Below are 27,450 nucleotides of genomic sequence, written 5' to 3' on the forward strand. Positions count from 1 at the left end.
TGACACAAGTATTATTTCTCTTCTATCATCTTTCGCAGTACCTGTTATCTAGAAGAAACATCCAGAAGTGAAAACATACCCAAAAGTTAGAAATTCCAAGCCCCTCATTCCAGCAGTAGCCAACATAAAGCTATTAATGTATAGCTCTGTTCACTCTTCCTTCAGTGGTGGGAGGAGGGAAGGAGGGAGAAAGGGAAGGAAGAAAAAAGGAAGGGGACTAAAAAAGACAAACTGAAACGTTTCTTCACATGCTACCTGTCCAAAGAGTAAAGAACATGCCAAGCTGAGCTTAGTGAAAATGATTTATGATGTTTACAGCAATCATGAATTTATCTGAAGTATATATCATTTAGTTAGCTGCCAATTCAGTAATTTGTCCATCAAAATTATGGTTTTGTCTCCATTGTGCACAGTACAACTAGGTGTTGAGGCTCTGTGACGACAAGAAAGAAACTAGGGATGCGTATATGAACGTACACAGTGGTACAGCAGAACCCTTATGATCTTCGGTAGCTTGTACTGGAATATACCTTGTGCTGATAAGAATGCTCACTGAAAACATTTCAAAACATACAAAATTATTATTGGTACTTTTTGAGGAACAATTGTAACCCGCCAGAATAACAAACTATGAACAGGATTTTCAATTATATTTACTTATTAGCTTTTTGTCTAGAAAATCAAAAATAATAAGAGATGCATTATTTGTCATGTTTTTGTGATTTTCGGTTATTGGTATCCCACATCATAACATCATGTAGTGGATATACCTGGTTCTCAGAAGAGAAGGACTACTACAGTCCCCACGGTACTTTGCTCCTCTGTTACCATTTTCCAGCTGGAGGGAAAAGATAAAAGCTCGCAGTATAAAAACTTGCAGATCACGAGACCTTGTCCCTTTTTTCCGCTGTCTCTCATCTTGGCAGCACCTCACTCTCCAGCCGTCTTATCGTCGGTAGTAGAGTAAGGCCTACCTTGATTTTTGGGACATTCTCTCTCTGTATTGGATTTATCAGCTTAAAGTGTAATTATATTGTATTATAGTGTGTTGTTTTGCATTCGATATCTTATTTAGTAAATTAGTTTGTTTCTCCTCAGATTGTTGCCACTGTTCTTTGCTCTCAGGGCCATCTCCCTACCCTTTTCCCCTTTTCCCTTTTCCCGGGGCGTGGACCTGTGGATCCCCCGTCCCCTTCGTCACAGAATTGGGCCTAACGCCCGTAAACCATTGACAATTATTAAATAGTTACTATTTAACAAAGTTCATATTTTAATATGAAATACTGATTTTCAAAACCAATATTTGAAGGTAAGAATGTAAGAAAGAAAAAAGGTATTTTTTGCTGTCCCTTGCAAAGTTCAATGTTTTGAATTCTCAAAATAATTTTGAAAGCTTAAATATCTGTATACTTTTAAATCTTTTCTTAAAATTGAATTTCAGTATAAAGAAGTCATACTGTAAGTGACAAAGAGTTCTTTATAAATTGAAAACACTCTGGGATAGATCTGTAATGAGGTTCATAGAAATCCCAACTTTTATCTCACGTAGGTAACTATTTGTATCCCTTAGGTCTTGCTTTCTTTCCAGTTTAACAGCAGTCTACTGCTAAAATTCCAAGGCTAAACAGAGCCAAGAAAAGGAAAGCAGATGTTTATTACAAGCAGAGTTCTAAGCAAGAAATTAAATAGAAAATTACCAGCGTTAGGTAGGGGAAAAAAGGACCCACTGAGCATTTTCTTCATACTCAATACTGATTTGTCATTAAATACACTTTCATATGACAGAACTCCTGTTGGAAACAGATTCTGATTGTTACTAGGAGACCATAAAGACAAAACGCGCTTATCTCAACTATTCATCATTTCTCAATTTTACACACACACACAAAAGAAAAACCACCCCTACTGAAGACTCCAGCACTACCCAGAACATTAAAAAGTAGCTGACTCTGAAAGTGAAACATCCCACCTACAATGAAAATTGACACTTATTTGCCTTCCTAAGATACTGCAGGAAGTACTGTCTTCAGACAGCTGACCACACGGTGTGGATACTTCTTTGTTAGATACTTGTCCAGTTAAGTTGTGTTTTGTTAAAATACAAGCTACACCAACTACCTCTAGTTGTTCCTACAAAAACAGTGTTCTGCAACTATTACATTACACTGGGACTACTTACATGAATTTGTCATTGGGAGTCACTGGCAGCCTTTACTAGTATGCGTTACAAGTGGGTTTAAAGACATTTTAAACGAACGTTACCTCCAACAACAGTTTCTTTTATTTTGTCCAGTTCTGGGCTCCCTAGTGCAAGTGAGAGATGGGCATGCTGGGCAGCATCCAGTGAAGGGCCACAAATACAGTTAAGAGATGGAGCATTTCTCCTACAAAGAAGTGCTGAGAGATCTGGGACTGTTCAGCCTGGAGAACAGACATCTCAGGGGGATCCCATCAACATGTACCTGAACGGAGGGTGTAAAGCTGGAGCCAGGCTCTTTTCAGTGGTGCCCAGTGCCAGGACAAGAGGCAATGGGGATAAATTGAAACATAGGAGGTTCTGTTTGAACACAAGGAAAAACTTCTACTGTGAGGGTGACTGAGCACTGACACAGGTTGCCTAGAAAGGCTGTGAAGTCACTGTCCTTAGAGATATCCAAAAGCTGAACATGGTCCTGGGTCGGGAATTCCTGCTAGAGCAGGGGCCTGAGTAAGATGACTTCCAGAGGTACCTTCCAACTTCAATCATTCCGTGACAAAAATGTCACTTTAAGTTGCATTTCACCACTCATTTGCAAAATCACATTTCACTCACAAATCAAATATGCAGTCTCAAAATAATTTTTAAAAAGCACAACCAAACTCCATTTTGTATTTCAGTCCCCCACGAAGTTACAGTCACGCAACACTATGACATAACTCAAACTCCAGAACCAACATTACATCTCACAACATGAAACTATTAGTAAGACAAGAAAAGAAGTTCTTCAGCAACTAAATTTAGATTGCCTACATATGAATTCTCATTGAACAGGTATACCTTACAAATACTTGAGCTTATATATATAGAAAAAAAAAACTAAGTCAGATTGCACATCTTTTTTCCTCAAACAGCACGTATGCCTTAAACACTGTGGCTCCCTCCACTGAGGTGCAGACCATCAAGCAATTAGACACTAAAGGAAGTAAGGAGAAGCAGAGTTAAACCACCTTTAATAACTCAATATGACAATATTGAACTTCTCATTGAAAGTATGTCATTATGCTCGTTACCAAACAGAAGTGCTTCTAAGTTCACAGAGACCCCACCTGGAGTACTACATCTGGTTCTAGGGCCGCCAACAGAAGAAGAACATGGAGCTGTTGGATCAGGTCCAGAGGATGGCCATGAAGATGATCAGAGGGCTGGAGCACTTCCCCTATGAAGACAGGCTGAGACAGCTGAGGCTCTTCAGCCTGGAGAAGAGAAGGCTCCAGGGGGGATGTTATAGGGGCCTTCCAGTACCTGAAGGGAGTCTACAGGAAAGCTGGGGAGGGACTTTTTATAAGGGCAGGTAGCAACAGGACAAGGGGAAACAGTTTTAAACTTGAAGAGGGTAGGTTTAGACTAGATATTAGGAATAAATTCTTTACTGTGAGGGTGGTGAGACACTGGAACAGGTTGCCCAGAGGGGCTGAGGATATCCCCTCCCTGGAAGCATTCAAGGCCAGGTTGAAGGCAGCTTTGAGCAACCTGGACTAGTGGATGATGTCCCTGCTTATAGCAGGGGGGTTAGAACTAGATGATCTTAAAGGTCCCTCCAAATCTAAACTATTATACCATTTGTTCGTATTTTTCTTTATTAAGTTCAGCAGCACAGAGCACAGCCCCCTACATTCCTTGCAATAATTCTTCCTAATCTGAGTGCCCTAGTGAAGCATTAAGGAGACACTTCAGCATTATGCCTGCATGACTTCCGGAACATTTGCACTGCATATTCCACCAGAATACGCATTCCTGCACCCTGTTTCCATCTTCCCTGATCAAAAATGGAAATAGAATATTTGACTTCCAACCAGGAAACATTGATAGCACCTAGCCACAGAGTAGCTACAGCTGCTGTCCTAAAGGACACAGAATTAGAACCCTGTGATTGGTCAAAATGGAGAAGTGCAATATGGGTTATCATTTGACCTGGAAAAGTCACTATGACAAAGAAAAAACCTCAAGTACCATCAGAAGAATAGAGATCTTGCAATATCTTGCTCTTGCTGACCTTGTGGTACTATCATTTGGCCCTGCTTTAAAATCAAGGAATGCTAGGCAGGCATTAAAACTACCTAAAGATCCAGAAGAGACAAGTGTAAACCTTCCTCCTCACAGAAGGAGGGCTTGTGGCCTCCAGAAATCTGTGATAGCTGTCCAATCAAGAGAAATGGCACACATTAAATCTGGCAAAAGAGCAGGAGGGAGAAACTCCATTTCCCTGCAGAGAATAAGCAAACTCACCATTTCTGACTAAACATACTCCTGAGCTTGAGTGCTTCTGAAGGGTGGATGAGGGTATAGAAAGCACTCAGGTTTCTTAAAATAGTCATTCTCAGTTGCAGATATGCTTTACAACATGCACCACTGCTCCAACAGACACTTGGCTCCTACAGCCCTATGGCTTATTTTATTCACAACAGCCTTTGTGCAAACATATTTCAGCTGAAGGATTGGCCAAGTATTCAGTGAAGCCATTCTTTTCAGCATTCACAATTAAGACCCACTTCTCCAGCTTCATGAAAGGTCACCCTTGAGGGAAAGGCACAACAACAACAAAAGCCAGAAAAGCAGATTGCTTCTGTTCTCCAGCTATTTCATGTGCTTTGCTTATAACCAAGATGGAATTGTACCTCAAACATCAGCTGTGACACATTCTGAAGACATATCACATTCCCATGAGATATGAAAATTGAGACCTTAAATGATTTTTCCAAGTGTTTGTTTTGCTGGGTTTTTTTGTTTTGTTTTGTTTTTAAAAGAAAGCTAGTCTTCTCCAAATATTCTTTAATGCTATATACTCATTTTCTAACAGGAATGCCTTGCTAATAAAAACTATGCAAGGACAGAGGTCAAAGAGTTCTGAGCACTTGGCTCTCACTAATAGATTTGTAACTAAAGCACAAAACATGGGTTATATCTTGATTGTGAAAGTGATGCAGCTATTCTCAAGATTTGGCAAAACAGCTTAGCTTCTACAGGATAACTTAAAGCCAAGTCTCTGATAAATCTCATGTAAACTGTCTGTGATATTATGTATAAACAAAATATTGAATTTAGAGGAAAAATTCCAACTCTATTAAAAATACTTCAAAGGAAGGGGCATGGTAATTTTTACAGCTGATAAAAAGAATATGCTTATGAAAAAGCATAAAGACTAAATGAAATTTCACAAAATAAGCTGTTTGTAGAGAAAGAAAAGCGTTGCTGTGCAATGTTGTTTAATGTATCAGTTTTGCAAATGAAATCTGCATCTGAATAACATCAAGTTGCACAGAGCAGGAAGGTGCAACAGAAGGGAATCAGGTAACCTAGAAAGAAGCCAGCTGAAGGTATTCCAGGCTGCCCTCAAGATTGACTCTTTAAAAAAATAAAAAAAAAAAACAAAAAACTTGTTATCTCCAATACAGACACGAGTTACTTATTGTGTTGTCATATTTGTTTAGTTGAGAAATAATAGAATTATTATGTATGCTTTGGCTGTGTTCTTCCACAGATTTCAGCAACATTCCAATGGAATTCCTTGTCTTGTCCAAACTCGTTAGCTGGCAAACTAAAATGCTTTGTTCATTTAATCTGACTTCACCATTACGAAGGTTTCAAAGTGCTATGACCCAGCAAGAGAAGATGAATTGTTACTGCTGTTTAAAGTACTCTGAAATTGCATTGCAAGTTTAAACAAAGTTTTTAAATTTAATATAGATACAGTCTTTCTACTAAAAGTGAAACTCAATCCTTATCACAGGAGCAACAAAATTCTCATACCAACCAGGTATATAGATGAAAAATTAAGGAGATGAAAATCATAGTCTAGCTAAAACTCTTCATATCTTCAGTTCTCTCTTTAAGCAGTCATCTAGGAGATTTTGCCTCAAGTGAACATGTACACAATGAAAGTTGTATGAGTAACTACTCATGCAAGTTTCAAACTTCTGTAAAATACTCAGGGCAGTAGATAAGTAAAATCCAACACTGTTCCATGAATGTCTCTCACCTACAGTGAAGTGGTAGCAGTCTGCTTGTAACCCACACAACGACAAGATTTAAAGTTTCAGACCAACCTTTTCAAATTGCTTAATTTGTAATCAAAACAAAGACCTTGTTTTGACTTTTATTTAGAGAAGTACTCTAGAAAATGCAAACCTGTAATCTTGGTTGTTACAAATCAGTATTATTTCCAAGTCAAGGGTTCTCTGATGGTGACTAACTCCTATAAGGAGGAGAAAGGTTTTTCATTCTTGCAGTCATTCAAGTTTCTTAGGAAAATCCACCAGTCTCTAATGAAGGAAACTAGAGGTAGTTACACTATGCTCCAGTCCCACTGCAGGAGAGAGAATTTCATTTTCCAGGAATATGCCAGGAAATGTTTCTTGATGTACAAAAAGGTACAAAAGCCAAGGTATACAGAAGGCTTCATCAGTTATTATAATACAATGCAAATGTCTTAACACAGCAGATTCTTCACCAAAGAACAGGCTTTTCTTGGTATTTCTGATGTTGGCAGAAAGGCTCCTGTGAATCACGCTGAATATAGTCATAGACTACAAGTTGACATTGAACAAATCCAGAACTGCTTTTACAGTTCCGGAAATGACTATTACCTTTTGTGGTAGGGTTATCTCTATGCTACCTGCCCCAACTTACTAAGAAGTGCCTCATACAAATTCCAAACAGGAAACCCACACAAGAATTTTTTTCCTCAATGATCACAGGGCGCTAATTTCATGTTTTGAAGTTTTCTCTTTCTTTTGCATAAGCTACTACAAGAAAACCTAGTTGAAGTAAATACAGTCTGCTCAGCCAAGATGCACACACTAGATTGTATTGTTCTGTTTTGAAGGTAGAATGATGGCAACTAACATCTGAAAGATGTTTTCATGAAAGCTTTAGTGAAAAAAATTTGCCTCAGAGAGGAATTCTGTCCCAAAAGATATTAAGTACTTAACTTTATTTTGGAGCCTTTAACAGCTCCTGGCACTAGTTAAAACTGAACCTGTAGCAGTCCCAACAGTCTCTGGGCAAATACGTGTAATTGATACCTGGCTAGGACTCGGTTCAGCATCAGCACTTCACCTAGTGGTGAACAAATAAACCCAAATTAAGCTTGCACATTACATTTCCAATGACATATCTCACTGAAGAGGATAAGACAGTGAAACAGACACCAATTCCAAACTAGAAATAGCAACAAGAGGTAGTTGTACTGGAAACATGTTAAGCAGGCAGTAAATTCTCTTGAAGAATAATGGTAACAGATTCCCATAATGTTTCTACAATCTTTCTGTGTGTGTATATACCAGTATCAATTTTAAAATAGTTTCAACTACAGTAGTACAGTCAATGACTCTTCCTTTCAATTTAAGGTTTTCCAATTTCTCAGTTAACCAGAAACATTTTAAATAAGTCTATTTTAATCATTTCAATTTATTATTGCATATTTGGTAATGGACTGTAGAATTATTCATACCACTATTACTTTGTTTTTCTTCAATGATCTCCATAATTAGTTGGGAAATGCACAAATTCAGACAGGAAAAGCTAGAAAAGACATAAGGGCACTGTATTCAGGAGTAAGAGAGCCGAGCTTAACTAAGGGTAAGAACACACCTAACAGTTCACATTATCAACTGAAATCATGCTCCTGTCCCGTCAGGAGCAACATATAATCCATAATTCCAGAGAATCATAGAATTGCTCAGGTTGGGAAAGATCTACAAGATCATCGAGTCCAACTGCAACCTAACCATACTGCCCTAACTTTAACAACCCACCGCTAAATCATGTCCCTGAGCACCACATCCAAACTGATTTCTTGGAATCTCCTGAAATGCCTAAAATGATAGAGCATTTCTAGATACGAACAGATGCTGGTATGTGTACTACAGAAGCATTACTGTTTTTCGTTTGTCTAGAACCCTAACCTGGGTAAATATCCTGGAGTAAGACAGCGTTCTTTAAAAGCTTGTACCTCTACACAAATATTAAGCCCAAAGTTGAAGATAACTCTGTTACTTTACCAAAGTTACTTTTACAAAGAAAGAAAGAATTTCTATTAGGTACTCTCTGGGCTCTGTCAGTAGCGAATAACATCAATTAGAAATCAAAGACATCAGAACATCTAGAATGGAAAAGACAGTGTAATTGTTCATATTATATACAACTGTGAGTGATTTTAACTGGAGTTCTGAAAGCCAGTAACTTAAGTTTGGGCTTCAAGAAACGTTAGCCATGAAAACTTTCTTAAGGTAATTGTGTTCAGGACCCTCAGCGTATCAACAGGTTTCGCTCTTTCCCCCCTCCTAGGGGTTAAGCCACCTGTGTTCAAGACCACCTCTGACACAGTTCCACTGAGTAATCTGTGTGGAAACTCAGAGACCTGTTACACTTTCAGCTGGCCACTGAACTCAGGCCCTTGGTCTTGATCCCCGGGCAAGCTGCACCATAGGTATGCCTGTACTTGGCTGTATACCTTGCTGATCTTGAACCACCAACTTCAAATACATGCTTTATTTCAGGCCCTTTCTGCTCACTACAAGCTTCCTGAAAACCATGCAACTGTTATCTGAGCCTGGCTACAGACACTGGACTGGCTCTGGTCTTGTTTGGGCACTACAGATTGTACTTCTGGTCAGTGAGTTGTCTTGCTGGCATCCTGAGCTCATGCTGCTACAAAGGAGCAGCCTCTCTCCCCTGCTGCTCCCTGACAAGCTAGGCAAGAACCATAGGTCCTCCTAAAATTGATCATGGGACTGAAGAACTTAAGAGTTTGTCAGTATCGTACAGAACATCCCATATCAGCTACCAACAAATTGTCTATAAGCTATACAAGCCATTAGTAAGCTTAATGAAAAAAAAACAAGGCCATAAGATAAATCAAAAGAATACAATCTGAAATGGAAATATACCTGCACTTTTTTTTTTTTTTTTTTTTAAGTCCATGTAACAGAATTACTACTAATAACATTACCTGCTAAATGGCTTTTGAAGATCAGGAAATATTGCAAGTAAAAGAATTAAAAGTCTAAGTTGCATGCAGAAACAGGGCTTATATATTCAGTGAACCTTTGAGGTCAACCTATCTGAAAGTGATTTATTATTACATAAAAATAAAAATGCACCAAGAAAAAAAAAATAGCTGTTCCCAGAGACATTAGGTCTGTAGTGTTATTCTTTGCCATTATTTTAATTGCCCAGAAGAACAAATTACAGTATAAATTCAGGAAGGCATACGAAAATTATGGAAAAAGTCCTCTGGTTACTTAAAGATAAAATGTAGATTTAAGATGGTATAGTCTTTTAATAAGAAAGTAAGAGCACCGAAAGAGATGAGAGTTGAAAGCAAAATGCAAAAAGAAATCCCTCGCTTCAAACAGAGGCAAAATTATAAGGTGTAGAAGAGAATTCATTCTGCAAAGAACTCTACTACTTTACTCTTTACTACTTTACCTTCAAAAAAATTTAAAAAGAGAATGTAAATAAAAAATAGAAAATGTAGAAAATGTCCAATACACAGACTTATTTATGTAAAGCATAAACAGAATATTTTCCAAAGCTGACTACCAGCATATTATTCTAAGATGTGCTAGATGACAGCAAACTAACACACAGATCAAAATTTCTCCCCCAAATGTCATTTTTAAGTGGCATGTTACAATAATAAAACAGTACACTAGAAATTATGATCTGTCTTGCAAAAAACTCTTGATGGCACTTTGAGATTTTGGCATAAAAACCTAGACAATATATTTTGTGCTCCAGTGTTCTGCTTTATTAATTCATGCTAGAAAAGCATGTACATCTATGTGATAAGGGACAAATAGTCATCCAATCACTGATGACCTGGTCCTGCAATGAAGTGAGTGAATTTTAGAATGTTTGCTATGTTATTCTACAATTCCATAGTTCTCAATAAGCAATTTCAGGATACTTGAAAAAAAAAAAAAAATCACACACAACCACAACAGAACAACAAGTAAAGCCAAAAGTTTTACCTAGCATTGTTTCATATCCAAAGCAATGGTAGTAATGAATGATTGTCCCGAGAGGATCTATGACCTATATTAACTTCCGGGGACTAACTTCAGTATTCACTCTTTCATACCTTGTCCTTTTGGAAAAAATGTAAGTCTACTACTTAAAACTGTGCTGCACTGACATCAGTGAATAACTCAACCAGAACACAAGAAGATACTTTACATCATCAGCAGTACAGATTATTTTAACTCGTTTTTGCAAGGAAATACTCAAGGTTCAGAGCATTCCCTATTTTAACGATCAGGTATCATCACTTCTATTGAACAATTATGAAGATTTTTATGATGAAGTGTACAGATGACCTACCAAGTCATTCAAGGGAGCTCATTCAGCACTAAATGAAAATCAAATTGTAGTCAGTTTCCCCACCATTCTTGACTACATCCTGCAGTGCTCTAAGTATGTGTATGAATCTTTCTACCTCATCTACCAAAATTCATAGGGAGCTAAACAACCTTTTCATTCTTTTTCCTTTAATGAAGCCTTTTAAGATTACATACTAATTTTTCTTCCAGAACAAAGCATTCACTCAATCCAGTAATAAACTAAAACAGCAGTTCAATAGTGAAGATCATCTAACATTTCCAGCTACATTTGCAACTCTGATCAAAAGATTTTCGTATGAGAAAGCAACTGTGTATCTAAACTATTCACATAATTGTGTTCACTATTCACACTAAGTATTACAAACTTAACTACACAGGTATCCAACTGACAAAAACTAGACAATTCAATCATTCCTCATAGGAAATATCTACCTTAGTAATTACTAAGGCATTCGTGTTCCGTGTACTTTCAGATATATTGTTTGAAGATTGACAACCTTCAGTATTTGCCACACCATTTCTTTCATCTTTATTCAGTAAACACAAGAATTTCAAAACAAGCTTAAGATAATGCAGAAGATGTGTACCAACACAGCAGATTTAAGCATTCCACTGTACTCCAGAAGAAAAACATACAGGATTTAATTAACAAGAGAAATGCTAATTGTGATGAATGATCTGATAGATCGCTGCTACAATAATTAAGCAAATGTGTTCCAATTACAAATCTACATTTATACCATTCTAAAGCATTATATTTAGGATAGTTACAGAACTGAAATAGTCAAAAAAAATTAAAAGTGAATTAGCATGTCAACAACAAATATTAAAATGAAGACCAAATTTGATGAGTAGGCTAAACTGATATTAACCAAATCAAAATAATGCCAGCATACAAGTAGAACTATTAAATTAAGACAAAAGTATATTAAAATAATCTTAAAGTAATCCTAAAGATTAATATACTGCACAAGAAATAGGATATCAAAGAAAAGAAACCTAGACTTTTTTAAAATTATTCTTTAAGTTTAAAAAAAACACCAACACGATTGCTCTTATGCAATAAGAAAAAACAGTGTTAAAGACATTTCAATACAAAATCTGTTAGTCTTATCAATTTTTTCCTCAAGATGAATAATTTATGATAGCACAATCTGCAAATAACTGCTGCATCCCGCTTAGACATGGACTTAAACTGAGATGCACTGAAGCAGAAGGCTAGAACGTCTTCCCCCTTCCCTCCCTCCAAGTTTTCTCTAAGATTCAGTTAAGATTAAAATCAACCTTAATTTATCATTGCAGCTAAGACTGTACATGACAAAGTAACTATTCATTCCAATTTTTCCAGCTCTTACCTAAGCCCATTTTGTGGTTAGTCTAGTCAAATTGTTGGTGTTCACGAAATATTAAGTATTGTTTGGATATCAGAAATCATTTCACACCTAAGTAACTTGTGATTCTGAACTATTCTATGTGAAAATTGATTTTTCTTCAACTACTTCATTCAGGCCAAGTTATTTCTTCTTGCATGCAAATACCAGCATGTGGAGTTTATTTTTTTATTTTTTATTTTTTTAAGATAAAGCTAAGGCAAAACCAGACTGTTTTATATAATGTTAATAGCATTTATTAGTTTGGGTTTTTTTATTTCTAAAGAGAAATAGTAGCATAAAATGCTTAAAGTTTAAGAATATTGCTTTCAGACTGGATTTGTAGTTCTTACATGTTTAAGTACTCATAATAAATGAGAACCAGAACACTTGACAATGCAGTCTGGTACTCTTCATACTCAGATGTCAGTATCTGTATGGCAGAAATCAACAGGCTTCTGGTTTTCCACAAAGACACATGCATTTACTTCCTTTCACTCAAACAGTGCTGAGGAAAAGTGGGTTTTTATCTCTTTATGTTTAATTATTCTGCTATGGTTATTTTAATCAAGAGATAGTACATTTTTTATTATAAAGCTTATTTTATATTCTAGACTGGCCTAGATAGCTGGAAATATATAACAATAATCAGATTGAAAGAGAGATCAAGAAAACATTGAACTATGACACTTCCTAGCCAATATCTCTAACTATAAAACCATCTGAAATCCATAAATATGTGGTAGTACAATTCTCTTTGATAACTCCAAATTTAGTATATGTGTGATTTCTGATAACTTGTTTACATTCTTAGTAACAGATTCTCCGAAGTGGGAGGAGATACTAGGATAAATTCCACTTGCATAAGAATGCTGCTGTAGAGTTAGAGAACTTGCAAGAAGCAGGGTGGACAGGGAAAGAAATGTGAAGAAAACTGAGAAAGGAAAACATACTAGCATTGCAATGCATTTGCAAAAGCATCCTCTTGTCTTATCTGACTTATGCAGCTGTGGACTTTTAAGTAAGAGTGCTATCCAGTTAGCATGAAAACAGGTATAAAATTACACAATTAGGTAGGCAAAAATTACCTCTTATAAGTACATCAGTTCAGAAGTATGAACTAACAGGTAACTTATGTAATGTGAACTGTGTCCAAGGAGTGGCTGAACTGTATACAGAGCACAACATGAAATATCAGTTGCTAGGTGTAAATGGGATACTCTAATCATGTTCGAGCTAGATTACAATAGCAAATGTGAAAACCGTAGTCAAGAGCAGGCAATTTCTTAGATTTTGAAAGCTAACAAAGAAATTGCAGTTACATTTCTCCTTTCCTTTAACACTAGAAATGCTTCACTTTTTTTGACAGGGAAGACCAAAATAGGTAAAGCAGAATGAGAAAAAATTATGGGTAAACGAACACATTCCAGTATAGACTGAAAACAGAATGGATTACAGTCAGAGAACATTAAATGACCAAGCAGCAAGACTGTACTACTTTTAAATTATGGAAAAAGAGGAATCAGATTCAAAGTGCGAGGAAAAGCTGGCAGGCATCCCTGATGCTTACCCAACTCTTCACATTTTCTTGCATTGTTTATAAAGAACTTCCTAAAGGTGAGCACGGATGAGAAATAAGGAAACTTCTTAAAGCCATCCATTCTGAGACTTCTTTAGAAGGTCCTGATTCATTATGATACATTTCTATCATACGGAAGATTTCCACCTCATTCAAGGCCTAGAGGACAACTCAGAGTCTTCTGCCTCCTACACCTATTACACAGCTTTTCTCAACCCTGAGCAGGCTCTACTCCCTTTAGCCACACCTTTTACTGTCATTCTTCTTTGCTGAAAACTGCATCTCTTTGTATTTCCTTGCTGGAAGCACACTGGTCTGACAAACTGCTGCTAATTCTGTGTTGTGCTAGTTGATCCTCCTCTTAGCTTCACCCTATAATTTAAGGGGAATATACTGACAGCATCTGTACTATTGCCCTGCTTCAGAAACAAACTATTTCAAGTTTCTTAAAATGGTGCCCTCCAAATCCCACCAGGCTCAATTAGAAATTAAAATATTCTAGAGGAAAATACCAGCTACCTATTTTTAGAAAACCCCTTTGTTGCATCTAACAAAGACTTGCAAATCTGCAGTCCCATATTTCAACATCTCTGATACCTAAAGTAAAGCCAGAAAATATCTATTTTTAAATTCTCTCAAAAGCAAAATCCTGACACTCTGAAATCTAAAAAGCATATTTGGAGATAAAACTGTACCTTACAAATAATTAATGTCAACAGACAGTGATCACTGTGTTAGGTACTATGCATGTATTTAGTAAGAGAGAAGCTTTTAACATAAAAGCTTGCAATTAAGCTCATCAAAAGTGACACGTATGTGAGAAAAATACAAGATAATAATACAATAATTGTCATTAGCCTAAGTAAGAGTCATAGCATACCATTTGCCCAGTCACTGCAAAGTATTAGCACAGACAAACTTTTAAAAAGGCATCTGACAATGACAGCATAAGTGGCTTTTCTGACTTCCGTGGATCTCCTTTTGCGCATAAAGGGCAGCACAAGACAAAGTGAAGACATTTCAGGGAAAACTAGAACAGACAAAAGTGTCCAACAATACTGGCAAGCCAAAGAACAAGGAACCGAAAGCTTAAAATGCTGTAAACAAAGACTACTAGGTAATGCTCTTTAAAGACAACATGGAGAAAATAACGCTATTATGATTTCAGGAAGACAGAACCTGATTTTTTGGTCTTGTTGGATTCTGCCTTCACTACTGGAGATTCAAATACTCACCTCATCAGTAAGAAACTCCTTACTCAGACCAAAGTCTGTCAGCACCACGTGGCCATCAGAATCCAGGAGAATATTCTCGAGTTTTATATCCCGATATATAATTCCCAACTGCAAATAGAATTTAAGTATTTCCAAATAAGTGTAACCTTACTAAAGAGACACTGAACGCATTTAAAGTTTAAGCTAATGAAATTCCCATTATTTAATCTGACACCTCAGTGTTTGCGCCCTCAAAAAGGAGACTTTTAAAGTGTCTTTGAAGAAAAAACTTGTCAATTCTCAAATTAATGCACCAGGTAGTATTTTGAAGATTAAAGTAGACAATATATCCTTTGCATCTAGAAATAATTGACTACTTGCTTCTGAAAATATTTTTCAACTTCAAAACTCTTTCAAAAAGCTGTTTCATTGCATCAAAACAAGAACTGAACAGCGCTACCAAAACACTGATCATGTTTACTCTAAATTAGGTTTATTGACATATTCAACCATTTGATAGAGGTTATTAAACCATATTTTATTAAAATATTTTATTATTTCTCCCGATTACTAAACCATAATTTGCCACTAATGATTCTTTTCACGTAGTAGGCAAGAATGTGTAGCCTTTATGTGGTGCACACGAATACATATTTTACTGGAAAGCATTTTTAATGATTCATGAAATTTGTCCCATTTGTAAAATTTCTTTGAATTTAAGACTAAAGAAATTATCCTAACTTTACATGGTGTGAAAAGAATAGAGCTGTAGCACAAAATCAGCTTGCAATATCTACTAAAAGGATAAACTTACTTTACCTTGTGTAGATGTTCAAGTGCCAAAACGATTTCCCCAATGTAAATTTGCACCTCATTTTCTGAGAATCTCTCTCTTTGTGAAAGATGAGTAAACAGTTCTCCTCCATTTATATAGTCTAAAAAGTAGAGCAAAGAACATGTAGATTCACTTTCTGAGAATTTTCTTATTTAATAACTTAAAGCACCAATTAATATTGCAAGATGATGTGCTGGGATCAGATGCTTTTATTGTATCATTTTAACTGCAGTATTTCATTGTGCTGTACAATACTCAATTTCCTTCTTATAGGAGTGATAGAACAGTGCCAACTTAAATAAGCAGCAAAATCATAAAGTAAGCCTCAACTATCCATTAGTCATGAAGATTTTTTTTGCAAAAATCAGCCTTCTAGTTATTCAGAAAAATGAAAAACAGAATATCAATGACACCTGTGAATATTTGTACACCCTTATATTTAAGTCCAACAAGACAGACTGACATTAAAAAAGGCAATTCAAAAAAAGCAGGTATTGGGTGAAATAATCAGATAGAGACAATTACAGATTTTACCCTTCACAAGTGGAATTTGAATAGCAAGACTTATTGAAGGAGATTATTTCCACATACATTATGGAAATCACACTCTCATTATTTGCAGGACAGGGTGGGGTGGTTTTCCCCACTCAGGGAGGGGAAAAAAAAACAGTGCTCCACTGTAACACAAATCCATTTTAGATATAAACTCACTAATTGTAGCATAATACATTAAAGCCATTCATCATTTATCAATGTAGAGTTGTTAGAACAGGTCCAGAAGAGGGCCATGAAGATGGGCAGAAGCCTGGAGCACCTCTCCTGCAAAAACAAGCTGAGGGAGCTGGGTTTGTTCATCTTGGAGAACAGAAGGCTCCAGGGAGATCTCACTGTGGCCTTCTGGTTCTTATAAACAGGACAGAGACCAACTTTTGACATGGCCTGACAGTGATAGGAAAGGGAGAATAGTTTTAAACTAAAAGAGCGGAGATTTATATTAGATGTTGGGAAAATTTTCACTCAGAGGGTGGTGAGGCACCGGAAGAACCTGCCCAGAGAAGCTGTGGATGCTGCATCCCTGGAGGCATTCAAGGCCAGGTTGGATGGTGTGGTGGAATATTTGATGGACAATGGGCATATTTATTAGAACATGCTCGAGTAATCCCTGGAGTGTCCTTGGAGGCCTGAGACGAGTAACAGTTGCTGTGTTGCAAGGTCGAACATCTACGCCTCCAGTTTGTGCTCTATGGGACTGCTAACCATTATCTAACTGCAAGAATGCCTATGTGATGATATCCGCTGTCCAATTAACAGTGTTGTAGCGCGCGGCGCCTACCTGATGCTCTATAAATGTTGTAGTCAAACTGCAATAAATTAAGCACTACGTGATAACCATACTGGTACAGCGGGTGACTTCGGCGTGCGCGTTGAGACAGGATGGGGCCATGGGCAGCCAGATCTGGTGAGGGGCAGCCCTGAACAGTGGTGGATGGGAACTAGATAGGCTTTAAGGTCCCTTTCAACCCAAGCCATTGTAAGATCATCTTAAAGTTTTTAGATAAACTTGAATCAGCCCAAATCCTCTGTTCTGGAAAACTGTTAGAAATGCAACTGCATGACTGCAATTGATTCAGATTAAATTAGTGCTGCTATGGAACCCGGCAGCATGCAGACTTGTGGTAAGTATTGCAATGAGAGTCCAATTCTAAAAATCTCTAAAATCTGAAATTAAAATGTTGCTCATTCACCACGGCCAGCTGAGTAGAAGAGAGACAGAGACTCGTTTTCCTGAAAATTCAGATGCCACTGAATCACAGAGTTCTAATATTACAGAGAAGTAATTTACAAACATTTATGTACGACTTTCAAGAAACCATTATATCATTTTGTCAGGGAAGTCGTGAAGCCCAGATTACTCTTAAAGTAGTTTTAGGCCATGCTAGATAGGTTTCTTGGTTGTTGTTTTTTGTTGTTGTTGTTGTTGTTGTTGTTTGTTTTCACTGTTATGAAGGGATGGTGTGAAAAAAAAAAAAACAAAAAGACACCCAAAACAACACACTATACAACTATTTCCATTTCCTGCTTAAAACAACAACAAAAAAAAAGACACACAAGAAAAGGACATTTCATTTCTAGAGCAACCGTTACTCTGAGAACAGATTCATATAGACTTTGTAGAATGGAAACACACAAAGTCTTTCATTATACATCAGCTTTGAATTTTTTGCTTTAAACTTAACCTTGGTGTTGTGTTATGGTGGGAAGCAAATGCACATGCCCAGTCTGTGCTATCTACTGCATGACGTTCTTCAAAACTACTGGGTTCCCACCAATTTGACTCTTATGAGAGCATAATCCCAACTTTATCATTTTCCCTAAATATGTTCTCATATTTTCTCTCACAACTCTTACCATCATTTTTTTCCAAATATTAATCTATAAATACCACAACAACTGAAGATGATAACCTTTAAAATTGAGGGTAACATCAAGAATCACAAAGCTATTGGTGCATTTCCAATTTTTGCTTTATCTCTAGCATCATTCAGCCTCTGACAACATTTTACATATGCCTTAGTGTCCTTTTCAAAGGAATCTGTGAAAACCGTTCTTACATTTTTCAACAAGAATCTAGTGAATATTTCATTTAAGCTCAAGCTCTTCAGGCAATAGTTTTATTATCCCACTGTAATATATGAAACTAAGGTAAGTAGATACAACACCTTCCTAAGAACTGACAGCTAGGAGGAGAGGATTCATACAACAAGCTTGCAAATGCTAGAGAAACAGATACGGAAAGCAAAGAGTCAAGGACAGAAGAATGTTCTAATAATCTAATAAAAATCTTGTTACACAATAGTTCATTATCAAGCATCTCTTGTAAATGGGCATTTATGAAATTTACAAGAAGAATTTACCAAAATAAAGTATCACAGTGAACAAAAGCAAGTAACGGATCAAAGACAGTAAGAGCTTATTAACTAAGAATCAACAATATAAGTATTTTCACCAGCATTTTAGAGCAGGAAAACCTGACCAGCAACCTATAGGTTTCAGTACTGAAAGGTGATTGACCAGAAATAAATGAAAGCACAATTTGCAATAATCTTTAATTGGCTCTGCCCACCCTGTTATAAGGGCATCTGCTCAGATAAAAAGGCCAGTCTGATGGAATCTTTCCATTTGGAACAGTTCAGTTCTACCAGAGTACCAACTGGCCAGCACAGTGCCAGGCAGTGCTGTCCTCTCAAACAGGTGGACATATTTCAAGAATACCAGTTGTTAAAAATACATTGTAAACTGTCTTCAGAGTGGAATATGTAGTGTGTTTCAACTAGGAGGCTCTCATTTGCTTAAGTATTTCTTTACTTTCATAGAAACACAGAAGTACTGAGTTGGACTCAAGGATACCTGTGGGTCCCTTCCAACTCCTAGCTCCACAAAGGATCAACCAAAAACAAATACCGAAATAGAGTCACATCCAGTCACTCCACCTTGCCAGTAACCTCTGTGCCATATACACAATGGCATGATACAGAGAAAATAAACTGAATCATTTTAATGTTCATAGAAACATTTTCATTTTTAGTAGCAATTGGAGATTTCACAGAAAACTATGCAGTGTTATAATGGTCAAAAAAAAACCTAGAAGATGACATTTTCATCTGCAGCTAAATGCAAGAAAATGGTACTTTTAATAATTTTCCATCTCTGCTTTAGGCAATGACCATATCAGTGATTTATGTACAACAAAACACATACAATACTTCTATTTTTTCCTCCTTAAGTCACAGTAGAGGACTGAAGTTCAAACAGGAAAACCACAAATAAAGGCACTGCTGAAGGCAAACAGTATTTTACTTCCTATGCCCTCCCATACAATATCCAAACACACAGTACTAAAGACTGCATGAAAAAGAAAACCTTAAAAACATTAAGAAGATATAAGGATAGATTATAATTTAATTATTGTATTTTATTTTTCATTAATATAATGGCTCAATCCTGAAAACTACTCACCTAAAATGAGATGAAGCTTTGTATCTGTCTGGAAGGCATAATGCAATGTGACCAAAAATGGTGACTGCCTAATATGTTCCAATACTTGTCGTTCTGTCCTTGTGTGCTCAGTTGTTTTGGCTTTTTGAACTATTGTTGCTTTCTTCAGTACTTTCATGGCATACAGCTTTCCAGCATCATGGCCACTTACTTTCCTTACTAGGAACACTTTTCCATACGCTTAAAAAAAAGAAAGAGTCGGAAGAAAAACAGTTAGACTACAAATCTAGTAGATACTATGATATTACTGCTGATTATTAACATTACACAGTATTTCTCATTTGGTCCTTATTTCAATTACGCTTTGTTATGCCAGCACTAGAGTTCCAAAAGCTCACTTTCAAAAAGTCAATGAATTCTTCCCATTAGTATTTAGAACAACAGGAATTTAAGACTGTAGTAGACTTAAAGGAGAGTAAGTTGGGGAACACTCTCAAAGTAGGCTTTTTTTCCCCGCTTGTGTTCAGAAAAGTCATGAGGACCAAAAGACAGACATTCCAATCTTCTAAAGCATTGAATCTATGTGTTCTGTTTTTATATTGGTTAAAAAGACAATCCACACTGGAGTAATTAAGAAACAGCAAACATAGACTTTTTTTTTTTTAAATCCAAAGGCTCTTAAAAACCAATAAATTTGACATCTCTGTAAGACAAAGCTTTAGGGAGAGTCCCAATTCGATTTAGCACATACGTGAACAAGACAACATGAGAAAGAATCACAGTTGCATTTGAAGATGTAATTATTACTTTTATTAATAAATTGCTTAAAAGGAATCACAAGGAAAGAACGATAATACACTTGACTTATCTAAAGTACGTACGTTTCCTTACAAAAGGAATCTTAAAAATATTAAACAATTGTAGGTTCAAAGGGGGGTGGGGGGGAGCCTTCTCATTCATTAAAAACACATTAGCAGGCAAAAAAAATCAAAAGGTTAAATGTAAATATTCAGCTTTTAAGATGAAAAGAGGACACCATGGGAATTTGTCCTGTATGATTCAATCATATCTGAACTAGAGTGAGGAAGTTAGTGCTAAGTACTGCAACAGAAATAAAACTAACTGCTAAAATGGCAGAAACTATATCAAAATAATAAGTAGCTGAATAATAACATGGCAGATAAAATTCCAAGCCAGTAAATCAGTAATCCATGTGAAGTAAGATAATCATCCATTGGACATGATTTTCTAACCGTTAAAAATAAAACCTGGCATTACTAAAGACATTGCAAAGACAAACCAGACCCCTACAGCTAGTGATAATCCTGAAGGCAAACAGTAAGGGAGACATTCAAGTAAAGTACAGTACTAAAGGGAAAATAAGTAAATAAATAGACACACATACGACCACACAACACAAAACCAGAAATCTCTTCTGCTGCAGTATGAAATCTTTACACACTCCCATCTCGAGTAATGCACGCTATTTCAATCCTCCTTTCTTCTGCCCCCAGAAATAAAAAGTACGGAACTTCAAGTTGCAGAGAAGAATTACACAGATTATTCTAAGTACAAAGGGAACTGAACACAAAGACTTTTTATTCAGCCTGAAAAAAGTAGAGTACTGAAGAAGATGCTAAAAAGTTAAACCAACAACCTGCAAAAGGGTAAACAGAGAACCACCTTATTTTATTTGTTTAAAAAAAACTAAAATAAATCCAGTATCAAAACTAAGAACTGAACAATGAAAATATTCAGCTAAGCTATGGAATCTCTGTCACATTGCGCTGCAGATGTCAGAAGTGTAGACGACTACAAAAAGATTATATAAACCCTCAATGGAGAGGAATTTACTGAAAGTATTGCCGAACACAGAGTCTCTGGCTCAGGCAGGCCCTAAGCTGCAGCCTGCTACATGCATATGAAAAAACCATCACTGCATGCCTCTCCATGTTCTTCTAGAGTCACGAGAGGCAGAACCCTGAGCCAGCAGGGTGTTTGGCATAACCCTTGCGGGGCCGTTATCTTCACATCACATTCTCAAAGAGAGCCCTCAAGCATCTCGAAGCTTGAAATGCACTACATAGAATATAGCATCCTGATGGGAGACACTGATCTTTCAACACACTACATAGCATATACAGTATACATTCCAGTAAGCAACTGTGTGTAAATCCAGTGTTTTCCTAGATAGAGAAAAGTTTTGAGTTACCGAATGGAGTACTTCATTTTTTCCTCTACTTGTTAAGAATGGCAGAAAGAACTAGAACAGGTTAGTTGAAAGCCTTATCTGATGTAGGTGACAGATATCAGATGGCAGGGCTTCCCCTCCAAGATGTTCAGTATTACACAGCACTCCCCAGCTTCTGTTGTAGTTCTGAGATCCCAAGTGTGCCTGTAAGTTGGACTCAGCATCCAAGCTGGTCATCAAGAAAGGGGTAACTGCATTATCATACAGTAAATACAAAGTTACTGTAGGAAAAAGGGCACGGGCCATAAATCCTCTCATGATGCACAGGGACAAGTGGTCTGAATCAAAGTTGTACACACAGCTTCCCATGCTGTTCACCTACTTTCCAGTAATGAATGCTGAATTATTTTTAGCATCTGAAAAACAGATACTACAATTGATAGCATTGCTTTTAAAAACCAAACCCCAAACCACCACAACTGATTCCACAACAGCTTTTTGCATCTTTCTGAGTTACTGCTCAAAAAAAAAAGAAAGATATTTTCTCAACATACAAAATTCAGTGTGAAGAACAGCTTTAGCTTATGTTTCTCCTCAACCACTTAAAGGAATAGGCCCAATTTTCACTGATTTTCACCCGGAGCTTGATATTTAACTTTCTTCCGTCTTTCTAAAAAGCACAGGTTGGAGTGCAGCACAGGAGCTTGCCTAGGTTCCCAGGACACAACAGCTCTATCAGAAATGTTGGAGAACATTAGGTTACACTAAATTAACTGCATTTTAACAGTTAGATACTTTCACCTTTGGTTATACATTAATGCATCTCAAGCAGCAAGCTAGTAGTGTATTAACAGAATGCTTCTACAGTTTTAAATAGTAGTGTGTAAGAAAATTATCTAGTAAATGTATGAGCCATATGGAAGTCTCTAGAAACTATACTAGCGTTAACCTAAAAGAATTTGCAATATGGAGCTTTACCATGGTATAAATTGTTTCTTCAGAAATCTGAAAATGACTGACAGCACGACAAGGGCTCTCAATAGTTTTCATAAGAATAGACCTTAAGTGGCACTATTTTAATCAAATGACTCATGACACATTCAACACCAGAATCTCCAGTACCACCATGAGAAATCTACTTAAAAGACAATACTGCAACAGCCATGTGAGTGGCAGCAAGGAAAAGGCACACAAGCTTATTGCAAGTATGCTCTTACCTGATAATCTTATTTCAGAAAAGCTTTTTATCTCTCTCAAAGGACCACATTTTGATGTTCATTCTCATAAAAATACTTGAGATGTATACCAGTTTAAGGTAGAAATGTTTAGCCAGCGATGCATTCCCCACAAAGAAACACACGTATGCAGTCACCAAATATTTGAGCCCAAAATTAATTAAAAATGTATTAAATTACGGAAGAACTAGAAGACTACATGAAGTATGTATATATGAACTATATGGGACTGATTCTTATGGTTTATTAAGAGGAGCAAGACAAATAACAAAGGCAATTGCAGATTGATATGGATCTCAGTCCTTATGCAAACAGACTTTCTTTACACAAATAACTTTTTCATGAATAGGTACTTAGCAATACACACTTTTGTGTGTAACAATTCAGCATGTCATTAGAATATTCGTTATTGAAAGTCAGTGAATTAGAAAAAAGAAATTTTTGTTTCTGTCTGTATAAATGCAAAAGACATTAAGCCATTACATCATGCCAGCTAATTCTAACAGCAACAAAAAAGACAAGCAATTCCTACTGTTCATAGCGTGCTATTGTTTTTGTGGTCTTTTAAATCCACTAAAAGTTGACATTTATGTACTGAAAAGTTTAAAGTAGTATTTTTAAGTGCTAACACAAGGTACACTTCTTAAATCACATTTTTACTGTCAGTGTAAGAACAATCATGATACAGCAATAGTGAAAATCTCAGAGGAACAAGATATCTAATATTTGAATACACTTCACTGTATTCTTGTATGAATGCATGTCTTATGACCAATTTCCCCTGAACTTCTTGTTGTTGACAGTGCATAGATTTAATATAATTAAAGAATTGAGGCAGAACTCCTACTGTGCAGAAACTTGCCTACATACATTAAAAATCAGGATGCAGCAAAGTCAGAAAGGCATACCGCTCTAGCAGCTAGGAAAACCAAAAGGGTAAAAAGAAAGAGCCAAGAAAAACCTCAAAGACTGAACAACAGCATCATGAAGAAGCATCTTCAATTGTCATTGTCCACCACTAAATTATCAAAGATGACATGTTCTCTGCCATCTTTCCTTAAATATCAGACAGACAAGAACCTGCGACAGACTTTCCTCAACACTATTAAAAACGAGCTCCTTCTTCCATTAAGCAGGCAAGCGAACAATGACAAATACGGAAGGCAGACAGTGGCAAAGAGGGTAAGTTGCATCTTAAAAAGCACTTCCTACCAACACGTTGCTTTTATGGCACATTCGCTTTAGTTCTGTTTGTTTCTCTTTGCTTGGCTTTAAAAAATTCTATTCTAGTAAAAGGGTATTGCAGGCAATCTATGTCTAATTTTTTTAATTTTTTTTTTTTAATTTTCAATTCCCTTCCAGAAAGTTCTTAAATGAAATCTCTCTTTAGTCAGATAATCTACAAGTGGATAAACATCCCTCATTTTGCATTGTTACCAAAATTGAACTATTTTTTCCAAAATTTCTTTGAAGGTACTGCATGCTCCTCGAGTTTGATCAATTAACTGATATCTCCCTGAATCATTTTTATACTTCCTTCTTAAATGCAGGATTGTCTTTATTATCCTTCTTCAATTATGCTGAATGATTTCTGACTCATTAGTTCCAGTAAGAATCTTTGCTACTAATCTCCAATTTCACGTCCCAATTCTTTCAGAATTCTCTGATGGATGAATGGGATTAAGTTGTTCAAGTTGCAGGTTCTTTAAGTGAACACAGTTCCTTCTTTTCAGTCTGCTCTTCCAAAACAGAAAAATAATTTCCTATTCCTAAACCTTGCCTCCAGTCAGCCATCCCACTTTCCGTTCCATATACCTTATAGTTGCCTGCTGAAGTAAAATATTAATTTTAATTTAGAATATTTGCAGAGGCTCTCTGATGTGGGCTCATTTTTCTGTGCACTACCAATTTTCCTCCTTTAATTTGAGTTTATCTACAAGATTCTAAATATCCTCCACGTGTAAGTCTGACATGGAATTCTCTATCTTGTCCTCTTGTTTTCTTGGAGAGGTTTTATATCTAGACTTTTTGCTTATTTATCCATTTATTTGTTTTCTAACATCAATCATGACTTATAAACTAAAAACTCTGTATTTTCATTGCATCTTTTTAATAGCTTAGTCACTTTGCAGTAGTTAATTTCCTTGAGTTCTTGAAATCAATTTGGATAAGTATTAATGATTAGATTTTTTTTTTTTTTACTTTTTAGCCACATAAAATTAATATACTTAAATTCTCATACATTAGCAATTTCCATATAAGCATTTAATTCCAGAAGATTACATAGAAAATATTTTCTTTTATGCATGGCAATTTTATTCTCATTTATCTTCATTAGGGAGACTGCAGTTCATCTGGCACACCAGATTACTAGGGCTCACGCTCAGGAGCCACGTGCATTCTCCCTTCAGCACAATTGATGGACGGATTGAAAGTGGCATTTATTGAAATCAGAAGCAGAAAGAGTTGAGCAGAAAAAGAAGGAATAATTACGTGTAGAAAAATGTATGACCCAGAAAAATGCATTTTTAATCATTATTATTTCTAAGAAACATTTTACAATGAAGTAAATAAGCCGAGCAGAAATGCATAAACCACTGCAGCCACCTTCTACTATTGTCCCCTTCAGGGTTTTTTTGAAGTGTTTAGATTGCTTGACTGTTAAGTTCTATAGAACGAACAGGTTTCCATGTCACAGGGAAAAAGAAACTTCAAATAGATAGGAAGAACAGCTGGAAACATTAATTCAATGGACAGGAAACGCGAAAATTCCACATCAGCAAGGTTGTATAGAAACAGCCAAAGAAAATGATTTAAATGAGACCAAAAAGAAGCTGGAATATCATAAAGGATATATTATATAGAACAAAGACAAAGCAGTAAAGTCAAGTAAACAGTAATTTGCTCCCACAGTAACAAGCACATTATTAATAGTTTTATTAACAGAGGCACTTCTATTACGAGTTTATTGTAATGATAGCTATTTAACACAATATAAAGGGCTCATACTTTGATTAAAGGGCTACTAACTCAGGTTTCCTTGAACTTTCCTGTGAGACTGAGGAGAAAAGAGATGGACGTATATGATTCTCTTTTAACACCAGAAACTATAACCGGCACACTGCCAGTCATGAGCATGTACAAGAACAAATGAGGCATACAGGAGTTCAAAAAGAAAGAAATTCAAATTAAAGAGAAAGCATGAAATTATACTAAGCCATAGCATGAAGAAAACACTATTTAAAAAATAGCTTATCTTAATCTAATGTATTTTCAACAACTAAAACCTATAAAAAAAATAAACCTTAAAAATCAAAATAAATAAACCTTCACTGCCATCATCTGGAAAAAACACCCCCACACCAAACCTATATATAAACTACTACAATCACATACACTTAAACAAAGTGTAATTTAACATATTTTGAGTATCAACTTTAGTTACTACAGTTGCCTCACACCAAACCGTATTTTAAAATACTGTAATTAGTTAGAAATCGTATCTACAGACAACACTTAATTATGCCTGGGAGGCTTCAATATATAAAATACATTGGAATATAACGTATTTACAAAGCAGAGTACTTCAACTACTTTGAAAACAGTGTGCTCTGCTTAACTCCACAAAGAAGAATTTTAAAAACAGAAACTCAGCTTTCATTTAGCATTAGCTGTATGGCAGTAATACCTCAAAGCTCACATTAGGATAAGGCTTTTCAACTGCCAGAATAAAGATAGCTCTTGCTTAAAAATAGAGCAACATGTAAATAGAAGCCATGAGATGCCCTCTTTTCTTTTTTCTCTAATTTGTTTCCAAACACTCAATAGTAGCCCTCTTGTCACCATGAATCAATTTGTCTAAAGTGACATCAACAACCACCCACATCTTCAACTTCATAGAACTTACAAGTAAAAAGAACAGAGCAGTTCCCAAAAGTTCTCCCCCTACCCCCCCCCAAAAAAAATCACCACAAAAACAAACACAAAACGACTCTCCTATCTCTTCCTTATTCTTATAATGACAAGTCACTAATGGAAAGACAAGGGCTGCTTGGACAAGCGTTTCAGTTCCAAGAGTCACCCTGCCACCACAAACACCCTACACCACTTGAAAAACGTATGAAATATTTCAAATTTCTGAAACAATTAAACATATCACCTCCCATCATTTTTCTCCCAGAAGGTAAAAGCCATCTAATAAATACCTGAAGCTTGCACCACAGCCAACAGGCAGTTAATCTTAGAGAAATGGCATTTTAGCTTCCTCAGAATTAGGTTGCCAGCAACACACAGATAAAAGTTACTTGAATGTACATTTAAGGAAACGTCCTCCATTCTTATTCTCATGGAATAAAAACCACAGAACAAAGTAATTCTGACTTATCAATACAAAAGCACACAAACACCCTCTGATCATTTTCCTCTTTT

At 36.3% G+C, this 27,450-nt stretch overlaps 1 protein-coding gene across 3 annotated transcripts in view; it reads right to left on the reverse strand.

The window, feature by feature from the left end:
* Positions 1-27,450, reverse strand: part of RPS6KA5 (ribosomal protein S6 kinase A5) — a 77,455-nt gene that overhangs the window by 37,158 nt on the left and 12,847 nt on the right. For 2 of the 3 annotated variants that reach the window (XM_021403951.1, XM_021403950.1), the window contains exon 1: positions 14,787-14,890. Coding sequence is in view for 1 of the 3 variants with exons in the window: in XM_021403949.1 (XP_021259624.1) it covers positions 14,787-14,894; positions 15,585-15,700; positions 19,618-19,836 (443 nt within the window). In the remaining 2 variants the exon portion in view is untranslated. Of the gene's footprint in view, positions 1-14,786; positions 14,895-15,584; positions 15,701-19,617; positions 19,837-27,450 lie in introns of those variants that run through there. The other variant, XM_021403949.1, reaches the window with a different exon arrangement.

The sequence above is a fragment of the Numida meleagris genome, chromosome 6 (assembly GCF_002078875.1).
Source record: "Numida meleagris isolate 19003 breed g44 Domestic line chromosome 6, NumMel1.0, whole genome shotgun sequence".
NCBI lineage: Eukaryota > Metazoa > Chordata > Aves > Galliformes > Numididae > Numida > Numida meleagris.